At 42.2% G+C, this 20234-nt stretch overlaps 1 protein-coding gene across 1 annotated transcript; it reads left to right on the top strand.

The window, feature by feature from the left end:
- The first annotated feature begins 288 nt into the window (after positions 1-288).
- Positions 289-14665, top strand: LOC103721234 (serine--tRNA ligase-like). Its single transcript, XM_008811356.4, has 10 exons — positions 289-520; positions 623-693; positions 783-944; positions 1045-1150; positions 1813-2006; positions 13309-13412; positions 13516-13699; positions 13789-13968; positions 14131-14334; positions 14422-14665. The coding sequence occupies exons 1-10, from the start codon at positions 388-390 to the stop codon at positions 14437-14439; spliced, it is 1356 nt and encodes a 451-aa protein (XP_008809578.3). The 5' UTR covers positions 289-387; the 3' UTR covers positions 14440-14665.
- The last annotated feature ends 5569 nt before the right edge of the window (positions 14666-20234 follow it).

Raw genomic sequence — 20234 nt, 5'->3', positions numbered from 1 at the left:
TCCCATGAGGTGGGAATCACTCCTTTTTTATTTTTTTCCCAAAAAGACCCTTCAGCATTAAAGAAGCATTAAAGAGGTATTAAAGACCTAATTTTTATTAAGGGCATAATAGGAATTATACATAACTTTCCTAGGAAAGTGGATGGTCAACCAAACATAAGCACTTTAGAAATTTGTCACTTTCCCATGGTTAACCAAACATGCCAAAAGTACTTTCCTAGATATCCTCTTTCTAGAAATATGATTCTCAGGAATTATATTTCTAGGATGGAAAATACTTCCCGCGAACCAAACGAGCCGGTTTTCCTCATAAAACCCTCCTCGTCGTTCCTTTCCGCCTTCACCTTCCTCGTCCTCATCTACTTCATCCCGAAGGAAGAAGAAGCGATGCTGGACATCAACATATTCCGGGCTGAAAAGGGGTTTGACCCCGAGGGCGTCCGCGAGTCCCAGCGCCGCCGCTTCGCCAGTGTCGAGATCGTCGACGAGATCATCCACCTCGACAAGGAATGGCGCCAGCGTAATAATCCGCTCTCAGAATAAAACTTAAAAAATTCCATTTTTCTTTTCCGTTTTGTTGTTCTTTCGATCTCACGAGATCCCTTAAACTTAAATCCTCCAGGGCAATTCGAGCTCGAGAATCTGAGGAAGGACTTCAATCGCATCAACAAGGAGATTGCCCGCCTCAAGATCGTGAGTTCTTCTCCTCTCGTTTTTGTTTTCTTAACCGCTTCTTTCAGTGATGTGGGATCGATCCAAGTTTCTTCTCTGGATTGGTGAAGGCAAAGGAAGATGCGACGGGGATGATAAAGAGCACGGAGGAGAACAAGAAGCTGACGGCCGCGAAGGAGGTGGAGGTCCAGGAAGCAAAGGTCGCGCTGGATGCTAGGCTCGAGATCGTCGGCAACCTCGTCCATGACTCGGTCCCCGTCAGCAATGATGAGGTCTCAGCGCCCTCGTGCAGGATTATTATTATTATTTTTCTTTGTAATTGCTCTATTTCGGAAGATAACGGCTGTAGATAGACATGGAATTGGTTTGCAGGCCAACAATGAGGTGATTCGGACATGGGGGGAGCGGCGGATGGAGGGAAAGTTGAGGAATCATGTTGACCTTGTCAAGCTGCTTGATATTGTGGATGCAGAAAAGGGTATCCTCTAGATTAGATTGCTTATTGTTTATTATGGTACCATTTCTAGTTCTTATTTTGTTATTTGAGAAGAAATTTTGAGAATGCTCAATGATGTCGAGCTGACCTGATATCAAGTAGAATGTTCCTTTATATATGTATATTAAGAATCTGTAAAGTTATTCTTGATGAAAAATATCTTGTGCTTGAAGTTGGTTAGCAAATGCTTAGCTTTATGGCTTCTTCTGGTAAATCACTTTGTTTTTACCTCAGAAGATCTGAATCGATAGATGGAAAAGTTCACATTATATGTAACTTGAATTCATACTAAGTTGAATGTGTGGCCTTGTAGATGTCAAGAAATTTTATGTTGCCATATTTGTTGCATTTTGCTGAAAACCAGCTCTATGATATGTTATAGCCTCACAGAAATTGTGGAATTTCACTATAGTAGGTTTTCTAAGGAAAGGTACTTTCAGCATGACTTGCTTGCTTTGTGCTCTTCACTTACCATTTCTTCAATCAAGAAAGCATTTGATCTGTAAATAGTATCATAAGAGAATACTTCAAGAATAATTTTGATAATTAAGTCACTATCATATTTTTTTTTAAGTTCATACCTTGTTTTAATGGCACCCATAACTGATACTAACATGTAAATGCCATGCTTTTGGTGCACATAGGTGCTGATGTAGCTGGTGGGAGAGGTTTCTATTTGAAGGGTGAGGGAGTCCTCTTAAATATGGCACTTATAAACTTTGGATTAGCATTTCTGAAGAAAAGAAAGTACCAACCAATGCAGACTCCATTTTTCATGAGAAAGGACATAATGGCAAAATGTGCGCAGCTGGCCCAATTTGATGAGGAACTTTACAAGGTAAGTATTGAATGTCCTTTTGTATTCTCTGGTTTGTTTTTCATAGTGCAGCTGATGTTTTGGGATTTTCTGTACATGTTCCACAAGACAATGTTATTTCCTAGTTTAGTAGGAAATCTGAGCATTGATTGATCTCAGGATGATCGTATATATTATTGTTATATTCAAAGACCTGAGTTACCTCTGCTTAAGGAGGTATTCTGTTTAAAGCATGACATTTGTAACACTAAAGGGATCTACTTATTTCCATTCATCAAATTACCATATATTTTCTGAATGAATCTCATTTATAGTAACCAAAACCTGGTAAACCTTGAAGACGGATTTTCTAATTTGTTACTTAACTAGCAAGTGTTGGAATGTTGCAGTAACATAATGATACCACTCTGTAGACCTTATCCTTAATTTCATAACTTGTTCTCAGTTGAAGAAAAAGGAGAGCTTAAAACTATTCTTTTAGTTTTGTAACACGCGAACTTATTTTCCTAAATGAAGAGATGATGTGGAAGTTGATTGCGTGAGGATATGAGAAAGCGGATCTCTCAAAAAAATATCAAAGACAATGATGCACTTCAGAAGCAGGTCTAGGAGCAAGTTTCTTGAGAGTTTTCGAAGCAGGTGTGCCACCCTAGATAGAAGTTTCTTAGTACTAAGCTTGAAAAACAAGTGTTGGAATGGGAACAATGTTTACCTAATGTGATAAACCACCAATAAATCATCTGAAAACAGAATTTCCATCCTCTAGGGTCTGTTTAGTTGTTGAGAGAAACCTACAAAGTAGGTAAAGAAAAACGAAGTTTTTTCCTTGGGAAAGGAGAATTTCTGCTTCAAAAAATTGGTAAGCAGGAAGAGGAAAAGAAAAAAAAAACATGTTTTATTTAGGTTTCTGAGGTTTGGGATATTGGAAAGGGGAGGGAAAAAGTATGCTGAGTTCCCTCTTACATGAGGCCATTGATTTTGCTTTTTTCTTTTTTTTTTTGTGGAGGGTTTTGCTAGAAAAAGTTTAGGTTTTGAATTATCTGGAAAAGGTTATTGGATTTGAATATTTTTGCTGAACAAAATTAATGGTAGGCTGGGTTTTCTTGGGAGTGTACTCTTCTATGTTTCTTCCTTGCTACCAGTTACATTTAGAGCATATCCAATCATGGTTCACCATACCGAACTGAAAGATGGTCCGGGGTGTATCGTACCGTATTGGTATCCGGTATGGATGGCGTACGGATACTTGGTATGCCGAAAAGATTCCATTCCGTATTGTACCGATATAGTACTAGTGTGGCACTAGTACGAGGTTCGGTGCCGAGACGGCGAACCTTGTATCCAATAGATTTTTTTGGCTTTGAGCAATAAGGTGAATATAAGAAGGGGTTAGTGATGATTATCATACATTGCGTAAGTGACATGCATGGTGAGTCGAGCTAGACAACCTAACAAGATTTACCATAATTTCTAGGATTAGTGGCATATGATTAGATGTATCCTTATGTTATGAACCTAATTCTGATTCATTTTATATTTCTTAATCAATTTCAATTGTAGTTATCAGGGATTGTAAACTGAGTTCCATGATCTGTTTTTTTCATATTATATATGCTTTGTGGTTTCTCAACAGGATACATCTTTTGGATGAATTAGATGCAGTAAACTGGACATTCCTTGCAAATTGCCTATGAATTGTAATTGCTAAAATAGGATTAGGATGCAATTTTTTTGAGGTTATCATTGTAGTTTAGGGTCTAAGATGTTTACATGAATCAATAGTGAACACAAAGTCTCGATTTCTTTAAGTGACAACGACCTCTATATGCAGGGGAAAGGCTACTGGTAAGATGAAAAATTTTTGATGAAGAAAATAAAATCCTTCTTCCATTTCCTTTGATCTTTAGTTCTTCCTTCTTTTTCCCTTTATCTATTCATGTATTTGATCAACCCATGAGCACATTGCTCTTTTAGATTTTTTGTGCAAAGATCTGAATTTGTTTACAGATTCAGTTACCATTATTAAGGATAATCAGTCTAATAAAATAATTATTGAAGTTCTTGTTGAGAAGCCTGCAAGCAAAGATTTGTATATTAAGTTTTTTTGTTCCCTTTTTTGGATAAACTGTTCGTTAACTTGTCAGCTAGCGTTCTCATCATCAAAGATTCAATTGTCAAAGATCAACAAGTGGACTAGTAAGTACTAGATGATTGATCTGAATTTGCTTGATTCAAGTCTTGTGATATGAAGATCCGTTGCTTGCTAATCTTGTAGGTCCATCCTTGTGCACCATCAATGAATGATCAAAGGCTGTAATTGCCCAGTTGTTTGATTGCAAGGGATTCCTATATAAGGACTCTGCAAGGGAGCACATGTCATAAAAAAGATTTGAAAATGAAATCTATGTAGCAGAGGCATATGAGCTAGTGTAGGATTTGTTAGTAGCATAGTGCTACATGATTCATTTACTTTAGAATAGGTTTGGAAATGGGCTTAGTTGATCAAGCCACCCCTTGCCCAAACCTGGCCCAAAAAATCTTCAACCTTTGAATCGGGTCTAAGCTTGAAAACTTCACCAAAAGCTAGGTCCCAAACCCAAGCTAGGCTTGAAGGATCAACTAGGCCTGATTTTACTAGGTCTTCTTGAGCTATAGAAACCTTCATGATGATGGCAGTCAATGTGGTCAACTAGATGCCGACTCCAATCATGGAGGTGACAACAATGAAGGACTCCTCTGGAGATGAGAATTCTATGGGGATAATGCCACAAAGGTCGATATATGTTAGCAGGAGTGTGAGAGCCATTGCTTGGAGGAGAAAAAAATTAAGAAGGGAGATATCGTGTAGTGGCCTGCTGCCAAAGGAAAGGCCGTGACACATGGAGAGAACACATGGCCTCTCAAAACATTCAAGATTTTTAATATATGCATGTACATTAAAAAATGTTTATCGCTAAAAATTTTTTATTGGCCTCATTTTCTGGGCTAGGCCTTGGCCAAGCCAAGGGGCTACTTAAACTTGGCTTGACTCGACAAGCCTCAGGCTGGTTGGTGCCCATTGCTAGGCCCACTTTAGAACTAATTTTAATTATTGTCTACATTGTTTGGTTTACTTACAACAACTTTCAAGGGCAATAGCTTGATATTAAGACATCAAATCATAATTATGACCTTATTATATATAAAATGAAAAAAAAATTCCAATAGACATTCATGGCTCTTAGATTTAGTATAACTCATAGTTGCTGTCAGACTAAGCCGCTTCATAAACTTTTCATAGGTTGTCGATTCATGCCTTCCTATTTGATCTCAGTTTTAGTTGCTAGATTTATGAGTGGTGTGAGTGTGGATATGGGGAAAGAAAATATTTTAGAAGCACTTTAAATAAGGAAGCAATTGTGAAATAAGTTCAAGTTTGAGTTTCTATGAAGATTCTAAAGCTGGCGCCTTGCCCAAGGTAGAAGATTCTAGGTACTAAGATCTCAATAAACTGTTAAGAAGGGTTCCATGTGTTAACAATGTCTATTAACCAAAACCTCTTCCATGATGCACAAGATTGTAAACCATTATTGGTTAGAGGAAAACTTGGGTGAGGTTGATAAAACATGTGCATGGGCAGAAGCGGCCCAATGTCTTTGGGGCCTAAGGCCGTTTTGTCTTTAAGGCTTTTCCTACAGTAGGCCGGCCTAAGGCGAACTTACAGGGGGGCCTTTTTTCTTTCCATTTTGTCTTTAAGGCCTTTCCTGTAGTTGGCCTTCTTTGGGCTGGGGCCTTAGACGACCGCCTCAGTCGCCTAAGGGTTAGGCCGGCTCTGTGCATGGACTAGGGGCATAAAGGACTCCATACTTATTGGGAGAGTTGGGCTTCCAATATCCAATTTTGGTTATTTAAAGGGCTTGGTTGTTGTCTTGTATAGTGTTCCTTGACTGCATCGTACTGCACCTATTGCCTATACGTGGTCATATTGCATATGGATCGAAAAGGTGGTCCACTTAGCATTTGCAGCCGCTTATGCAGCCTATTTAGTACTGTGACTGCATATTTGAGCTCGTTTAGCATTCCATAGCTGCATATACAACCCATTCTTATCTAGACCTATGTAGATGAAGTGGTTTCAAACTGATGGTTAGGTTTGCTGTGTTTTAGAGGTAGGTCTGATATGGATGTTGATAATATTAAAATACTGATTATGTTATAATTATTGCTATCTGGTTAGGTACTAAGAAATAGGATCTAATTATTGGTTGTTATTGTTATTAATATTGCTATTATCCATCCAAAAAAATATTACATCATTATTGTTGTTATTATTGTATTGAATGTATTGTATCTATTTCTAAATAGTTAAAATAAGTAACTTCATATGCACCTGCATATGCGGTCCTTTGACTGCTCGCGAACCATAGATGCCTTTCAAAACATTGTTTGTAGGCCCCTCCATTCTTGCTCGTATCATTCCTTTAATTAAATGGAGATATTTTCAATTTTGCTTTTTTAAAAAGGCATCCATCATATTTCCTGAATTTTACATTATTATATTTGTAGTAGTAGGAGATTTACACTGTAGACACTTTCCTTGATGTATTCTCTTAAACTCTTACATGGTGGGCAATCCATAAACCAAAATGATGGTGATTTTATATTTTTAAGAGGGTCAGATTAGCAAGGTTTAACACTTGCATTTTATAGTTCTCATGTTTTAATAGATGGATGTGGATAAAAAAAGTTCAGGAAAGTGGGATACATTTAGCAACTTGGAATATATGACTGGTAACAAGGAAATTGATGGAATTAGCAAATACAATGGCCAGGAAGAGAGTTAACATAGCATGCCTGCAGCTTGCAGGAGACTAAGTGGATAGGAAAAAATGCAAAGGAAGTTGGTAAGACATGTTATCAATGTTGGAATACAGGGAAAGGTGGGACTAAAAATGGAGTAGGAATTATTGTAGATTATAGTTTAAAAATATGAGGTTGTAGACATTAAGAGAATAGGAGATAGGATAATCTCGATAAAATTGGCGTTAAGAGAGGAGTTTATTAGTATCATCAATGTGCTTATTTTCCTTAGCAAGATTAGATAATGCTACAAAGCAACGTTCTTTGGAGAATATAGTGGACTAATACATGAGATTCCTAGTGCAGAAAAGATATTTATTGTAGGATTATTTGAATTGTTACATGGGAAAAATATAGTTATAGGTTTTAAAAAGGTGCATGGAGGTTACGGTTTCAAGGATAGAAATGAGGAAAAGAATGCCATCTTGTAGTTCATAATGACATATGACCCAATATTAGCTAACACCTGCCTTAAAAAAAGATTCTCAATTGATAACTTCTAAAGTGGATATAATATTAGTCAAATAGATTTCTTCCTTACTAAAAAGGCCGTTCAAGCTGTGTAAAGCTTATAAGGTTATATTGGGTGAGCGTTTAACCACCCAACATAGATTGGTGGTTTTGCATTTATGTATTAGGAAATGGAAAAGAACTAAATAAAATAAGAACTGGAGGACTAAGTGGTGAAATTTGCAAGAAAGAAACTAATAACTTTTAAGGATGGAGTGTTGAAGGAAGGAAAGTAGGGTCTAGATAGGGAAATCAAAACCATATAGGTAAAGATGGCTAAAAATATTAAGAAAGTGGTTATAGAGTTACTTGGAGAATCAAAGAGAAAAAGGCCATCCAATAAGAAAGCTTGGTGGTGGAAAGTGAAAGTTCAATTGGCGGTTAAGGCTACAAGAATGTTATGAAAGACTACCTAAATGTCAGAGTAGAGAAGTGTATGAAAGTTATAAGATGGTCAAGAAGGAAGTGAAGATGGTGGTACAAAAGGCTAGATTCAAAGCATATGAAGAGTTATATCGCAAGTTAGAAACTAAAAAGGGGGACAAAGATACCATAAAATTGTAAGACTAACATATAGCAAAACTAGAGACTTAACCTAAATGGATCAGAGATGAAGATCAAAAAGTTTGGTTGAGGTGAACGAGATCAAAGAAAGATGGAAAAGTTATTTTAATAAGCTATTTTATGGGAATCATATAGAAAATTTAGGAGACCTTACAAGTTATATTGAGGATACAAATGTTAAGTAAGTGTATGTAGAATTTGAGTATCAGAGACAGAAAATTGTTAAAAAGATTACATAGGAAAATCTATTAGATCTGATGAAATTCCTATCGAGGTTTAGAAGTGTTTAGGTCAAGATTGGCGGAACCGTTCCGAACCGCCCGGTTCGGGGTGTCTCAAGCCATACCGGCGGCTTACTGGGACGGTTCCGACAAAGAATCCGAAATGCCGTGCTGGAGAAAAAGAAGAACGAAAAGGAAAGAGAAAAAAGAGAGCAAGCGGGGGAGGGAGAGGGAGGCTGGCGGAGGGCCAGCGGAGGCCGGCGCTGGTGCGGGCAAGCGAAATTGCCGACTTTACTTAAAAATCGCAAAATATTTACGGTTGGACCCCTATTTCGTTCGAAACAGGGGTTCGGCCGCAGCCTCCGCCGCCCGCACCAGCGCTAGCCTCCCTCCCTCTCCCTCTCCCTCCCTTCCTTGCTTGCTCTTTCTTTTTCTCTTTTCCATGGTCTTCTGTATCAGTACAGGCCTGGCACGGCATGACGCGGGCTCATACCGACTCGTGCGGCCGGGCAACCGGCACGGTGCCCGATACCGGCACAACAGACCCTAATTTAGGTGGTGTGGGAGTAACTTTGTTGATTACTTTATTTAATAAGATTTTAAAGACCAAGAAGATGATTTCAATTTGGAGGAAGAGTACTATAATATTGATTTATAAGAATGAAAGTGATACTCAAAATTGTTCTAACATCATATTGTTAAACGTATGAGCTATACTATGTAATTTTGGGGGAGGGTGATTAGGGGTGCAAATGGGTCGACCAAATCCAATTTCTTATTTGGGTCCTAATTTTGGACCCAAACTTGATCCGATAGAAGATCGGATTGGGTCGGGTCCACCGCTATAATTTTTGACCCAATGGGTCATTCGGGTCGGGTCAGGTCCATGTATAATCCGGACCCAACCAAAAAAATTCGGATCCGGGTCAGATCCGGTTCGGATCTGGGTCAGGTCCGGTTCCAGTCAATCCATCCAAATAATTTTACAGATCGTGTCGGGTCGAGTCGGGTTGTCAAAATTATCCAAATTTCAAATAGATCGAGTTGAGTTGGAATCAGGTCTGAATTCAGTAAATCCAGATCCGATCCGAAAAATGGAACGGGTCCAATTTTAGAACTCGACCCGATCGCATGGGTCCTTCAAAATGGGCGGGTCGGGTCTAAGCAGGTTGGGTCGGGTTGGGTCACTAATCAACCCGACCCATTAGCAGCCTTAAGGGTGATTGATCATAGATTGAGGTGGATACAAAAATATCAGAGAACTAATTTGGTTTATTGCTAGCAAGGTTGACTATGAAATCTATTTTTCTCCTTCGGAGGTTAATGGGGAAGTATAAAGGAGACAAGATCTTTATATGATTTTTATTGATTTACAGAGCATAAGATAGAGTCTCTAGAGAGATCTTATGATAGGAGTTAGAAAAGGAGATCCCATTAGATATATTAATGTGATTAAGTGTATATATATATATATATACTAGATCGGTTACTAGTGTAAGAACTACCGGTGGTAATACTTGTGAGTTTCCAATTGCAATAGATTTTCAATTATAATAGTTTTCCATCAAGGATTTATTATAAGTCTTTTTTTTTGTCCTAGTCATGGATATGCGTGCCAGGCATTATTAAGGATGATACTTCCTGGTACCTGCTATTTGCAAATGTTGTAGGCTTGGTGAATGAACTAAGCTTAGGGTTAATTGTAAGTTGGAATTATGGAGGAGTGTATTAGAATCCAAAGGCTTTAAGTTAAGTAGGACCAAGATGGAATACATGAAATGCAATTTTAGTAAAAATTGAAATAGAGATGAAGATGGTGCAAAAATTGAGGATCATGTATATCTTAAGAGCGATCAATTTTGGTGTTTAGGATCGATTGTTCATTAGGGGAGATTGAAGCGGATGTTATCCATTGGAATATAGCATGTTGGATAAAATGGAGAATGCATTTGGGATATTGTGTGATTGTTGATACTTGCCAAGTTGAAGAAAAAAGTTTTTAGGACATCCATACAGCCAGCTAAGCTCTATGGTATAGAACATTGAATAATTAGAAAATAATTTGTGCAAAAGATGAATGTGGTCGAATGAGAATATTAAGATGGATGTATGGTAATAGAAGAAAAGATAGAATAAGGAATGAAGTCATTCATAATAGATGGAGGGAGCATCAATTGAGGACAAATTGAGAGAAGGATGACTTAGATGGTTTGGATATGTATAACGTAGGCTAAGGGATGTGCTAGAACAAAGAAGTGATTTAATAAACATACAAGGAAAGAGGGGTAGAGGTAGAATAAAAATCACATAGGATGTAGAAGGATTTGATATCTCAATATCTTTTAGAAAGTATGACCCTAAACCAAGGGGGATGGAGGAAAATGATTTATGTAGCCATCCCCAACTATTTGGGATTAAGACTTGAGTTATATTTTCTAGAGGACTAAAAGCTTGTCGGTTTTCGATTGTGTTTTGCAATTATTTTATTACTTGGTTTGGGAAAGGTCATTGGAATGAAACTTATTGGACATATAACAAGCATAAACAAATGTTAGATGTTCAAGAGTATTTTGTGGAACGACTAGAAAAGATGTTCTTTGTTCAAGCAAACGAATAGGAAAACATCTACCTGAAAAGCTAAAAGTTGATTATACTCTACATGCTTTTTAATGGTGTCTCTAAAAGTTAGTTGAACTCATATGCAAGTATACACAATATGAAACCTAATGCTTTGGCTAAAATATGCAAAATATTAGCATACAATTCAACAAGGTTAGAGTTTTATGCATTTGTAATTTCAAAAACATTTTAAACTTGCAAACTTAAGACCTTTATGTCCCTTGCTAAGACTAAAGCTTAGAGCCACAATTAGCATTGTATTAACAACTTTCAGAGCAAAACCATTTTGGTTACGTAGTCGAAGGCTTCTCTTTGGTTTCTTCTCTCAAGTTTCCACTTTGGTCACCATGTTCTCATATAGAATCCTTCTATACTATTTGTAGCTTCTCGATTGTCTTTGTTTTTTTGCAGTCCCAATTCCCAAGTCTAAGCCACTCATGGATGACTATTAGCCAGGTTGGAACTCAGAGATGTCTAATATCAGAGCAGAGGTGAGAGAGATGCATGGAGTAGTGCAGTTTGGGTTGCTAAGTTTGTTTTTTTGGAGTTAAGCGATGAGTAGATTAAGCAACCTAAACTTATTTATCTTCCTCTATCTATTATAGAAGAAGGGGGGGGGGGGGGGGGATGAGAGAGAGTATTTCATTGGTGGGGTTTATTTGGACAATGATTTGGGTGTGGAGTTAGCAGAGTGGAAGAGATATTGGTTGCACTATCTCAAAGCCACAGATCTGAAACCTGTGAAACCATGTATAAATGTTAGGAATTTGCTGCTGCCAGATGGATGTTTGAAGAGCTTTGAACAGAGACAGAACACTTTTAGTTGTCAACGCAACATCTGTCATAACATTATAATTGTAAATGGTCTAAGAGGCCCCTCATTATGTTGCACATCCATATAACTGGCACTTAAACATGGCTGTTGTTTAGCTGTATTCTATTATATCGACTGTTAGATAAAGTCAATTACAGTTTTTTTTTGGTCTTTTCAGTTTTAAGAAAAAAATATTATTTTATATTATGGAGTAGTGTATCTTAGCTTGTTGGTTGTGAATCCCTTTACAAACTTGCATATCTTTCCTTATATGTAAGGGTTGACATGGATATGACATGCTGCATGTGCTGTGCTTGCATTATATGCAGTATTTTAGATGTTGTGTTATGTGCTTGAAAGGGCTTTCGTAGAGTTAAATGACTAATAAATTATATAACAAGTTAAATTTACCTAAAATAACTCTTTTAGTTTTAATTATAAAAAATGATTCAGAATTTGTTTATTAAACACTATGGACAATCATATAAACTATAGGAATAAAACCAGGGAAGATGACTATTAGCAGGTATCAAGATACAACAATAATGGTGGTGTTAGTAGTAAATAATATTAGTAGCAGAAGATCAATGTGAGGGAATCAGGGGAGTTATCAAAAGAATACAATAGTGTACAATTAAAGTTGGAAAGGCAAAAAGTAAAAGAGATTGATAAATAGAGGAAAGGAGGACCTTCCTTCAGTGATAGGATTATCAAGAGAGAGTTGGTTCGAGCTCAAGTTGTCTTATAGGTAACTACTTGCTGGAAATGCATATTACGTTGCAAGTTACACTAAAAGAAAACATTGTGCGAGACATATGCACATTATAATTGTCATATCATTTTGGATAGCATATAGGATATTTTCTTATTCTGAACCTTAATTGCTAGAATTGGGAGCAGATGTGGGAGCCGGTGTGGTTGCGGAGCAGATATTTTATAAACACTTAGGGAAGTTCCTATGAAGCGGGTGCAGGTCGGAGATTCTAGGAAGCTTGTGGAGCAGATTTGTTAACCTAGGTAGAAGATGCCAGCTACTAAGATCTAGACTAATAATGAAAAATTTAACATTGCATATGCAATTTGTTTCAAACCAAATATGCGGTCACTGGAAGCCTTTAAGAAAACACTAACAAATGGTTAAATAGACTAAGTATTTGCCAACTTTTAACTGGGTACAGCTCAAGTGATCAAGCGTCATCTTTTAAATTGCAGCTTAAGTGCTCAAGTGGCTGGTGGGAAAAGCCAAGAGATGGTTGAATGTTACAAGAAATTAAGGTCAAACAGAAGGTGATCACAAAAGCATCCACGTGTGCAGACTTGAACTTCCATGTAATGCAAGTGACTAATTCCAGAGGATTGCTGATGATCTTCTCAACTGCTGAATAATTACAGCATACATGCATTCACAACTAAAAGTGGAATATTGTTGATGGTTGGTGGTGATTCTGTAGATAAATTTGATGCTTCTCAGCAAATGTAGTGTGCGTGGTTGGTTCAAGAGGGAAGGGTATCTAACAGAAGGCCATGATTTGATAGGTAGTGATATGGATGGGATTTCAGTCTCTCAAATGGTATCTAAAGGTGGTGAAGCGCATGAGGTTCAAAACTGAAACCCCATGATGCATGCTATATATAGTAGATAGACAAGTTTGCTGTGCGCATACTTACCAGCTGCTTATGTGATTGCTAATTACAACTATTAAATAATTTTAAATTCAAGTTTTCCAGGATTATGATATTAGTTGATCTTTAAAAGGTGACAGGCGAAGGGGATGACAAATATCTGATTGCGACCGCAGAACAGCCATTGTGTGCTTATCATCTAAATGATCGAATCTATCCTTCTGAACTACCTATACAGTATGGGTTTTCCTTTATTTTTGTTTTGGTAATTTTATCTATGAGTTCTATACTATCACCCTGGTTTAGTTTGTGATTAGTAATGTATCTGTATGTACTTTAGATATGCTGGATATTCAACCTGCTTCCGGAAAGAAGCTGGTTCACATGGTCGAGACACACTGGGCATTTTTAGAGTCCATCAGTTTGAAAAAGTAGAGCAATTCTGTATTACCAGTCCAAATGACAGTGACTCATGGGAGATGCATGAGGAAATGATAAAAAATTCGGAGGACTTCTATAAGGAGGTGTGCTCTTGGAACTTGGAAGCCTTGTCATTTTTCTTATTATTGCCTGCTAGGTACATAAATGTATTTATGGAACTAACATATCGCAGCTGAGCATTCCCTATCAAGTCGTGGCTATTGTTTCTGGTGCTTTAAATGATGCAGCAGCCAAGAAGTATGACTTGGAAGGATGGTTTCCGGCATCACAGACCTACAGGGAACTAGTCTCCTGTTCGAATTGCACGGATTACCAATCAAGGAGATTAGGAATTGGATATGGCCAGAAAAAGGCAAGAATTTCAACTTTTACTGCCTTTTTTATTTTATCAAAAAATGTTGATTCTGCATTCCAGAGTAAAATAAATGATCATCGGGTGGCTATCCTTAGCTTTTCATCTTGGGTTTCATCACATAGTGAAGTAATTCAAGTTTTTCTGTTGGTTCCCATGCAGAATGATGAACAGGCAAAGCAGTTTGTCCATATGCTGAACTCTACATTAACAGCAACAGAAAGGACCATTTGTTGCATTCTCGAAAACTATCAGAGGGAAGATGGAGTTGAAATTCCAAAAGTGTTGCAACCCTTCATGGGTGGCCAAGAATTTCTCCCATTCAAGCAGAGCCCAGAAGCCAAATCTAAAAAGACTAAAGCTAAGGTTTCTCTCTCCCCAACTCTTCACTGAATTCAGTTAAATGGCCAATAAAACTGGCTCAACTTTTTATTTTTGGACATGATTGGGCAGGGTAATGCTGGTTCATAAGACAAGGGATGGAGCAAACACAACTCATCCAGGGGATTGACACGATCTATATGTCGACATAAGAAATATGTTGCATTTTTTGGCTGATATCCTTTGTTCACTATTTATGGTTATTAAAGAAACCATGCTGACTGTCTACAATGAACTTTATAGAGGGTTGAAGTTTGAACTTTATGGAGCATTGAACTTTATGATTATGAAAGAAACCATGCTGATTATTTTGTTATCTTATTTTAATTATCTTTGTCTAATTTACCTACTCTCCCTCTTGGGAGGGATGAGGCCTTTACATATCATTTAAAAGGTGAGCTACTTAACTTGTTGCTGGCTAGTTAATGTGCACCTGAAAATGAGAGAGCAGGGATGGATGGGATGCTTATCTAATCAAGTTTGATCTTTTTATCTTGGATAGCTGCACCTTTGCGTCTGGCCTGCAAAGTTTCTTATTTTTTGCTTGTTTAGTGGGAGCAAGAACTAGATGAAAGGTGGCATATCTTGTAAAGAAGGGATGTCGGAGCGTAGTTGGGTGTAATACCCTATAATTTGGCATATGTGATAGGAAATCTTGATGCTTGTGATTTTGATGGGAAATAATATAAATCATAAACGGGGCCTTCATATGACATGAAGGCTGCTGAAATGAGATCTCTGAGGCTGGCTTCATGTGGAGGGTGGCCATGCAAAAAGTAGACCTGGCGCATGGTTACGGATTGGAGACCAACCTGGTCAAGATTTGGGTCACTGTAAAGAACCGTAGAACTTGTGAATTTTTTAACTTATTTTAAACAGTAAAATTTTGAAAATATTATAAAAAATATGACGACGTATATTTATTTTTAATTTTACAACAAAGAGAAAAAAAGTAATTTTTTATGGAAAGAACCGAATATGAAATATGTTTAATTGCATTGATTTATACTGAGGTTTGAATCCTAGTATCGATATCTTTTTCTGACATAATTTTATTAAACTTTGAATCCTAGTATTAACGTCGTTTTTTTTTATTTAATTTTAGTAAACCCAGCTTAATTGGCTGGATTGCGTGGACTCTCTGTCCGACAAACCCACCCTGTCATTTTACGGGATGGTCTTACGATGGTTTGCGTCGTAGCTCTTATACATGGCAATAAACATTAAAAATATTTTATCTAAAAACTATTATATCTTTATTTATAAAAGTATTATAAAAAAATAATTTATTAAAATAAAATCAAAAAATTAAAAAGAGCTTATCTAGATCGAAGCGTATGATATACACTGCTCTAAGAACATGATTTGTCGTCTATATGCAGGATTGCGACAATCTCATTTATAAGATATAACAATCTGTCTTAGCCCGATTCTTTCCTAACGAGCACGATTGCTGGAGAGGCTTGATTCAACCAACATCTTCAATTGCTCATATAAAAAGAAAAACTTAAAAAAGGTTTGGAAGAAAGAGAAAAAAAGATGAGAGAAATTCTCTATTTCGTCTTAGAATGCAGAGTAGTAGTAATGTGAATTAAGTTTTTTTTAAACCACTAAACTAGAGCCTATTTATAGACTCTGTTTGGTGATCGATATGGTGTGGTGTTTTCAAAGATGCGATGTTTCGGAAACATCGCATTTGTTGCTGGTGGTCCAAACCGAGAACGATTGGCATAGCGGTGTGAACGGGGTTCCCTTTGAGTTGCTTTGGTTGCGCTCCGCCCTCCGCCGTGAAACCTGCAAGCAAGCCTCGCACCACCACCGGGGTAGTGGGGGCCCTCCGACAATCAAGTCAGAGGAGATCGAAGGAGAAGGAGAAAGAGAAGGTAGCAGGTGAGATGATACTCTGGAAGATATATCTTACCCTCCCCCTTCCCCCCTAGCCTCATATATATCAGGCTGGGGGGGTTTTCCGGGGATTCGTCATCGTGTGGCACGATGGGGCTGCCACTGACATGGCCGTTACAGGGCGTCGTGGGGCAGCGCTGGGTACAGCCATGGCAGGGCATAGTGGAGCTCCGCTTTGTACGGCTGTTACAGGGGATCGTGGGGCAGCGCCGGATACGGCCGTTGCAGGGAGTAGTGGAGCAGGGGGCCGCGGCGTGCCTCAGAGGAACAGTCTGTTGTTGTCGAGAGATTGCCGACTCGGGGTCGGATTGCTGGATCAAGGGGCAACCGACTCGGGGTCGGGCTGCGGAGCCGAAGATATCCGACCCGAGGTCGGATTGCTGGATCAAGGGGCAGCCGACTCGGGGTCGGGCTGCGGAGCCGAAGATATCCGACCCGAGGTCGGATTGCTGGATCAAGGGGCAGCCGTAGTCTTCCTGGGCGCGCGTGCCGGTCACGTGGGGCATGGTGGCTAAGTTCCCCCGTAACAGTAGCCCCCCACTCCCGAGCCTGGAACCAGGAGGGGAACGGGTGAAGGGAGTGATGCTTCGAGATTGCCGCCATCCCTCGGAAAGGCGCGCGCGCTCCGAGCTTCCCGCCTTCTTTATGGCGTATGGCAGTTGTCGCTGATCTGGCGGTCTGCGGATTTCGGCGGACATCCTTCCTTAATGGCGTCGATTCGCCTTTGGGGCGCGAACAAACTTTCGGCAGCCAGGCGTCCTCTGGCGTCACCGAGGCGTCACCCGCCTTTCCGCCTATTTAACCGGGGGCCCTCCCCCGTCCGCCTTTCTCTTCACAGGCATCTTCAAGTTTCTCCCTTGTGCCGCTGCCGTTGCCGCCGAACTGTTCGTTCGCTCCTCCTTTGACGCTCTCGGAGCCGTTCTTCCTTCCTTTCCGGTGAGTTGCCCCACTCTTCAATTTAGGGCTCTCCGTACTTTCTCCTTTCGTGTTAGTGTACTCCAGTCGTTCCGGTGCCTTCCCCCCTCTTGACCCCGTCCTGACCGTAGGTTCACTGGCCATTAGGGATGGACGAAGTAAGGGCGGACCGCATTCAGTCGGAGCTGGTCCCTGAAGACCTAGATAGGTTCGTGGCCCGGTACCACCTTTCCGAAGCCTGCAACATTACGCTCCCGGGGCCTGAGGAGAGGATGTCCCATCCTCCTCCAGGGAAGGTCGCCATCAATGAGGACATCCTTCGGGCTGGGTTCCGCTTTCCCCCCTCGGACTTAGTTGTGCAGGTGCTTCGGGGTTTAAGAGTGGCGCCGACGCAACTGGTGCCGAACTCATGGCGCACCCTGACGGCCTTCCAGGTTCTCTGCCGCATGCATGAGGTTCCCGCCACCCTGAATGTCTTTTGGGAATGCTACGGCCTGAACGGCCACCCCCGGGACAGAGGGTGGTGGTGCTTCGCGGCGCGGCGAGGGTGCGGCCTCGTCAAGGATGCTCCTTCCTCCATTCACGGCTGGAAGGAGCATTTCTTTTTCATTGACGTAGATCCCTCTTGGGGAATCGGGACAACCTGGGAGACGCCGATGAAGTCCCCGATCGGCTTATCGAGGTTGTCGAGGGAGGAGTCCGATGGCGTTGCCGTCTTGAGGGGGCTGGTTGCCGAGGGCCGGCTTCCCCCGGTGGCCCGCCTTATTTCCGAGGATGCCTTGGTGAACGTCGGTCTGAGCTCGGTCCTGGTGCAACGAAAGTTAATGCAAATAGAGTGTTTCCTCATTTCACTTTCATCCTTCCTCTTTTTAACTCTCGGTAGCGCCTCGCCGACTCCTGACTCTTGAAGTTCCTCCGGCGCTAGGCCAGGCATCCGAGAGTTAGGCCTCAGGAAATTCATCCGGCGCTAGGCCAGGCATCCGAGGATTAGGCCTCAGGAAATTCTTCCGGCGCTAGGCCAGGCATCCGAGGGTTAGGCCTCAGAAAATTCTTCCGGCGCTAGGCCAGGCATCCGAGGGTTAGGCCTCAGGAAATTCATCCGGCGCTAGGCCAGGCATCCGAGGATTAGGCCTCAGGAAATTCTTCCGGCACTAGGCCAGGCATCCGAGGATTAGGCCTCAGGAAATTCTTCCGGCGCTAGGCCAGGCATCCGAGGGTTAGGCCTCAGGAAATTCATCCGGCGCTAGGACAGGCATCCGAGGGTTAGGCCTCAGGAAATTCTTCCGGCGCTAGGCCAGGCATCCGAGGGTTAGGCCTCAGGAAATTCATCCGGCGCTAGGCCAGGCATCCGAGGATTAGGCCTCAGGAAATTCTTCCGGCGCTAGGCCAGGCATCCGAGGGTTAGGCCTCAGGAAATTCTTCCGGCGCTAGGCCAGGCATCCGAGGGTTAGGCCTCAGGAAATTCATCCGGCGCTAGGCCAGGCATCCGAGGATTAGGCCTCAGGAAATTCTTCCGGCACTAGGCCAGGCATCCGAGGGTTAGGCCTCAGGAAATTCTTCCGGCGCTAGGCCAGGCATCCGAGGGTTAGGCCTCAGGAAATTCTTCCGGCACTAGGCCGGGCATCCGAGGGTTAGGCCTCAGGAAATTCTTCCGGCGCTAGGCCAGGCATCCGAGGGTTAGGCCTCAGGAAATTCTTCCGGCACTAGGCCAGGCATCCGAGGATTAGGCCTCAGGAAATTCTTCCGGCGCTAGGCCAGGCATCCGAGGGTTAGGCCTCAGGAAATTCATCCGGCGCTAGGCCAGGCATCCGAGGGTTAGGCCTCAGGAAATTCTTCTGGCGCTAGGCCAGGCATCCGAGGGTTAGGCCTCAGGAAATTCATCCGGCGCTAGGCCAGGCATCCGAGGATTAGGCCTCAGGAAATTCATCCGGCGCTAGGCCAGGCATCCGAGGGTTAGGCCTCAGGAAATTCTTCCGGTGCTAGGCCAGGCATCCGAGGGTTAGGCCTCAGGAAATTCATCCGGCGCTAGGCCAGGCATCCGAGGATTAGGCCTCAGGAAATTCTTCCGGCACTAGGCCAGGCATCCGAGGGTTAGGCCTCAGAAAATTCTTCCGGCGCTAGGCCAGGCATCCGAGGGTTAGGCCTCAGGAAATTCTTCCGGCACTAGGCCGGGCATCCGAGGGTTAGGCCTCAGGAAATTCTTCCGGCGCTAGGCCAGGCATCCGAGGGTTAGGCCTCAGGAAATTCTGCTCGTTGGTCGGCCAAGGCTGGCGCAAGCCGAGGCGACCGGTCGGGGCTTCAGGCTAGTCTGCCCCCGGGATGGTCATCGGGTTAGCCTGGCATCCGAGGGCCGAGCCTCGGGGAATTCCGCTCATTGGTCGGCCAAGGCTGGCGCAAGCCGAGGCGACCGGTCGGGGCTTCAGGCTAGTCTGCTCCCGGGATGATCATCGGGTTAGCCTGGCATCCGAGGGCCGAGCCTCGGAAAATTCCGCTCGTTGGTCGGCCAAGGCTGGTGCAAGCCGAGGTGACCGGTCGGGGCTTCAGGCTAGTCTGCTCCCGGGATGATCATCGGGTTAGCCTGGCATCCGAGGGCCGAGCCTCGGGAAATTTCGCTCGTTGGTCGGCCAAGGCTGGCGCAAGCCGAGGCGACCGGTCGGGGCTTCAGGCTAGTCTGCTCCCGGGATGATCATCGGGTTAGCCTGGCATCCGAGGGCCGAGCCTCGGGAAATTCCGCTCGTTGGTCGGCCAAGGCTGGCGCAAGCCGAGGTGACCGGTCGGGGCTTCAGGCTAGTCTGCTCCCGGGATGATCATCGGGTTAGCCTGGCATCCGAGGGCCGAGCCTCGGGAAATTCCGCTCGTTGGTCGGCCAAGGCTGGCGCAAGCCGAGGCGACCGGTCGGGGCTTCAGGCTAGTCTGCTCCCGGGATGATCATCGGGTTAGCCTGGCATCCGAGGGCTGAGCCTCGGGAAATTCCGCTCGTTGGTCGGCCAAGGCTGGCGCAAGCCGAGGTGACCGGTCGGGGCTTCAGGCTAGTCTGCTCCCGGGATGATCATCGGGTTAGCCTG

The sequence above is a fragment of the Phoenix dactylifera genome, chromosome 5 (genome assembly GCF_051530095.1).
Source record: "Phoenix dactylifera cultivar Ajwa chromosome 5, Ajwa_hap1_PhDact_Kaust_v1.1, whole genome shotgun sequence".
NCBI classification, from domain to species: domain Eukaryota; kingdom Viridiplantae; phylum Streptophyta; class Magnoliopsida; order Arecales; family Arecaceae; genus Phoenix; species Phoenix dactylifera.
Note: the sequence above shows the minus strand (reverse complement) of the source record. Positions and strands in the feature narration are given on the sequence as shown.